Below are 3,852 nucleotides of genomic sequence, written 5' to 3' on the forward strand. Positions count from 1 at the left end.
TAAAATTATTGTATTACGGTACTTTTAAAATTCAATTGAAGTTAAGTTATTAAGATAAATAATTTGAGGAAGTAGTGACAGAAATTACTATAAGATTTTTTGTCATAAATATTATTTTGTCATATAATCTAATCTACAAGCTACATAATAAATTTTATTAATTGGCCAAATATCAAACTCAGCTTTTTTAAATACTTAAGCCTTAAAATGCTAGCTGTCAAAATATATAATGATAATACGGTTTAGAATGAAAATGGCGGGAAAATACGACTAATCCGTCTAGTGGTAAAAAAAACGAACTTATTTTCCGAACAACCTAATATAATAAATAAAATAGAATAAAATACACAAAAAATGCATCCAAGTATAAGGGCAGGTGCGAGAAAAGAACCCAAACAAATCAATTTAAAATCGCCAAGTTCACTTATAACAAGAACATCAAGAACATCATGAAACAAATATTGGACAAAAAAACACTATATATAGTATTCTAAGAAATGATAAAGGCGTGCTTTAAAAGAAGATAAAGCGGGCGTATATAAAATTCCATTTGAAAATCAGCAATATTGGGATCACAAGAAGGAATTTAGCTATTAGACTTAAGGAGCACAAGTATGACATTAATAAAGGGCACTGCAACACAGTTTTGTCCAGTATGGCACAAGTAAAGGACTCTAGTTAAATGGAATAAGCGACTATCCTCAGGGCCATCATCATTAGCTGTTTGTTTGTTTGTTGTTTAGCCTTAGTCACGGCAACACAACACTTGGGCGATTTGTCTAGGGGAATGTCTTCCGGGAGGTCTTTTTAAGGGAAACTGGCCCGTATTTAGGCGTTACAGACGAGAAAACCCGGAAAACTCCACGTGGCCAGCCCGTCTGAGCGACGCTCGAACCCACGACCGAACGCCCATTACTCAGGGAACGAAGACCGCTTGGCCACTGGTGGGTCATTGCTCAAAGAAAAAATTACTCAAAGAAAGCAATGATCACAGAAAAAATTGAAATCTATAAAAGTAAATTAAAGAATGGTTGTATTAATATGAATTAAATTTTTAAAAATATGTTCGAATTCAGTTACACATGAAGATGGCCTAGTCTATTAGGTTGAAGATGTATTGATAGTTAATTAAGTATTTATTAATTGAATTAAAATAATAAATATTTTTGATTTCTCAAATATTTTTATTTTTTCAAATTAATATGTTTAAATATATGCGACGATAATAACAAACTTGTACATAAAATAAATAATAGTAAAACATTGAATATCAATTAAGAATATAACNTAATAAAACAAAGAAGGAATAAACTAACTTAATAAATAATAAAATTCAATATGTGCTGTTTCATCAATGGCTTTTGATGTTACCAGTTTCAACCAATAAAATTATTTATTACATTAAAATTAAAAAATTGTATTTAACTTCATTTCTTTAATTTGTCTGATTGCCAAATATTATTAAATTTTATTTATAGTTACTATTTTTAAAGAGATTTCCTGCTCTATCTCCAGACATTGCATTTCTTTTCGGGATTCATATAGCTTGTTGGAGCACAATTAAAAGTTTCTGAAAATTCTGGTAAATTCATTAAAGGACCAACAACTCTATATATGCTAGGACTATGCTTAATAGGTATTCTTTTTACTTGTACATCATTTGTTTCGCACCACATCTCAGCATATCTAATAAAAAACATTTGCTTATTAGTGTAATTAAGTCCCGGAAGCTTTGGTTCCTCTCCATTTTCCTTAATGTATTTATCATAAGCTCGAAATGCTACAAGAATTCCACTATTATCAGCAAAGTTGTCGTTAAATGTGTTACTACCATTGACTGTTAAATTTCCTTCTATTGGGAATTTAGAATATTGATTAATCAGACAATTTTTTCTTCTATCGAATTCGAATATAAACTGTAAAAATTTTTTACTGATTTTGGTTTTATTTTGTAGATTACCAAACGTTCTCATTAATGAAATCGAATCCTGAAATCCGTGCGAAAATTCATGACTAAGTACAGTAAATATACCACCATAGTTTAGATACTGTGGCACTCCAAAGACATAATAAGGAGAAAACATCCATCCTAGTGGTAGTGATATTTGTCCTCCTGTTTCAAAATCTATGAAAATCGGTGGTAATCCAAATGGATCGAAAACAGTTGTTTCGTAATATTCAACAATCAAAGGCGAATTGAATGCCATATCATATAGCCATTGCCTATTCAAAGATAAGATGTTCTGCACATAGTTGTCTGTGATATTGATATTATCGAATATTTTCTTTAAAAATTCCATATTCATATAGCCATTAGAATATCCAATAGTATAATGTATATTATTTAATTTGTCTTTCATTCCCCTTTTGATTTCTTCGTTAATCCATTCTACCTCAGAAAAAATTTCTTCAAGACTATCAGTAATTTGTTTAATATAATTATTAACTTCTTTAACCAATTTTTTCGCATTTAATGATTTTATTATCATATGGTGCAATCCTAATTCAATATATCTTTTCATGTAATTAATACAGTTCTTCCATTTCAGTGTTTGATCTTTATATCTCATCCGTTTTGAATAATACCTGAAGTAATGCCATATTGTAGATAACATATTTCTAAATTTGTCGTCGAATATAACTAAATGTGGTACAAAACTATTCCATAAAAGTGCATTATAAATGATTCTTCTCTCAGTGTTCTTAATGAGGTTACACAGCAGGTGAATGTAATTAATGTTGAATATTTTTACTGTAGTTTTTTTCTCGTTCAATGGAGGACCAAGATATTTAAAAATATGTTGAAACAAGAACTTCCAATTAATTTCTGGGCATTCTTTTTGTAACTGTGAAACTGTCAGAATGATGTTTTCCTGTTTCCATTTTTTATTTTGAATTTGATTTAAAGATATTTCAAAATTACTGATTTCTTCTATTATATTCTTTGAACTTTTTTCATCCATTCCAAGCATCTTTAATAAATAAGTCATTGAAATGCGATATCTTCTAATATGAAAAAATTGATCAGATAAAACTTTTGATTTAACAGTCGTGGATCCTATTTTAATATAAAAAAAACTTTGTCGGAAAAAAATTTGAAACAGTAATCCAGTGCCATCATTAAATATTCCAAAGACGATAGCTTCTTCTATTGTTGAATTCAGGGTTTCGTTTTGGGCTACGGGCCATTTATCAAGATAGGAGAGATTTAAAAGATTGGAAATCGCATTTTTGATTTCATAACTGTTTAAACAAGATTTATAATATTTTCTTACTTTATTTGCAAATGGTGGATCATTTTCTTCATCCGATTTCTCTAATACTTTTTTAGCCAACAGATACTTATAATTAGGTAAAACTTCCGCTGGAGTTATATATTCTCCATTAAGAGTTTCATATTTAAGATAATTTCCACAAACGAATTCATAGAAATTTTCACATGGATCAGTTTGAAAATTTATGCTTCTAAGAATAGATCCAGCTTCAATCTTACAAAAATCGCTAGTACAAACATCTTTTATCACTTTACCTTTACAATTGTCCATCACTTTACTTTGAAAATATGAACTTACATAGAGGCCAGTCATGATGATAAACATAATTACGAAAAAAATACAAATTAAAATAAGGTAACGTTCTGATTTTGTAATTTTTCTATAGGTAAAACGATTCATTTTATTTTTCTTATCACAAAAATTACTCTTGTAAAGAAAGTCGTTACGAAAGTCAAACAGAAAATTTTCAAATTCGAAATGAACAACGAATTTAAAATTCTGTAGAACGAACAATAGAGTGCTTCAATTTAAAATTTAAATAAATTATTTACATTTAAATGAATAATTAATGCAAAAT

The 3,852-nt window shown here is 28.7% G+C and overlaps 1 protein-coding gene across 1 annotated transcript; it reads right to left on the reverse strand.

The window, feature by feature from the left end:
* Positions 1-1,423: 1,423 nt before the first annotated feature.
* On the reverse strand, positions 1,424-3,770 carry LOC111617256 (endothelin-converting enzyme 1-like). The gene has a single exon (XM_023358574.1). It carries the CDS (start codon positions 3,672-3,674, stop codon positions 1,506-1,508), a length of 2,169 nt encoding a protein of 722 aa, XP_023214342.1. The 5' UTR covers positions 3,675-3,770; the 3' UTR covers positions 1,424-1,505.
* Positions 3,771-3,852: the final 82 nt, after the last annotated feature.

The sequence above is a fragment of the Centruroides sculpturatus genome, unplaced genomic scaffold (genome assembly GCF_000671375.1).
Source record: "Centruroides sculpturatus isolate CEXI.00-Female unplaced genomic scaffold, Cexi_2.0 scaffold5265, whole genome shotgun sequence".
Classification (NCBI taxonomy): Eukaryota; Metazoa; Arthropoda; class Arachnida; order Scorpiones; family Buthidae; genus Centruroides; species Centruroides sculpturatus.

Coding starts and splice junctions, on each gene's coding strand:
- LOC111617256 (XM_023358574.1), bottom strand. CDS start 3,674: ATGAATCGTTTTACCTATAGAAAAATTACAAAATCAGAACGTTACCTT.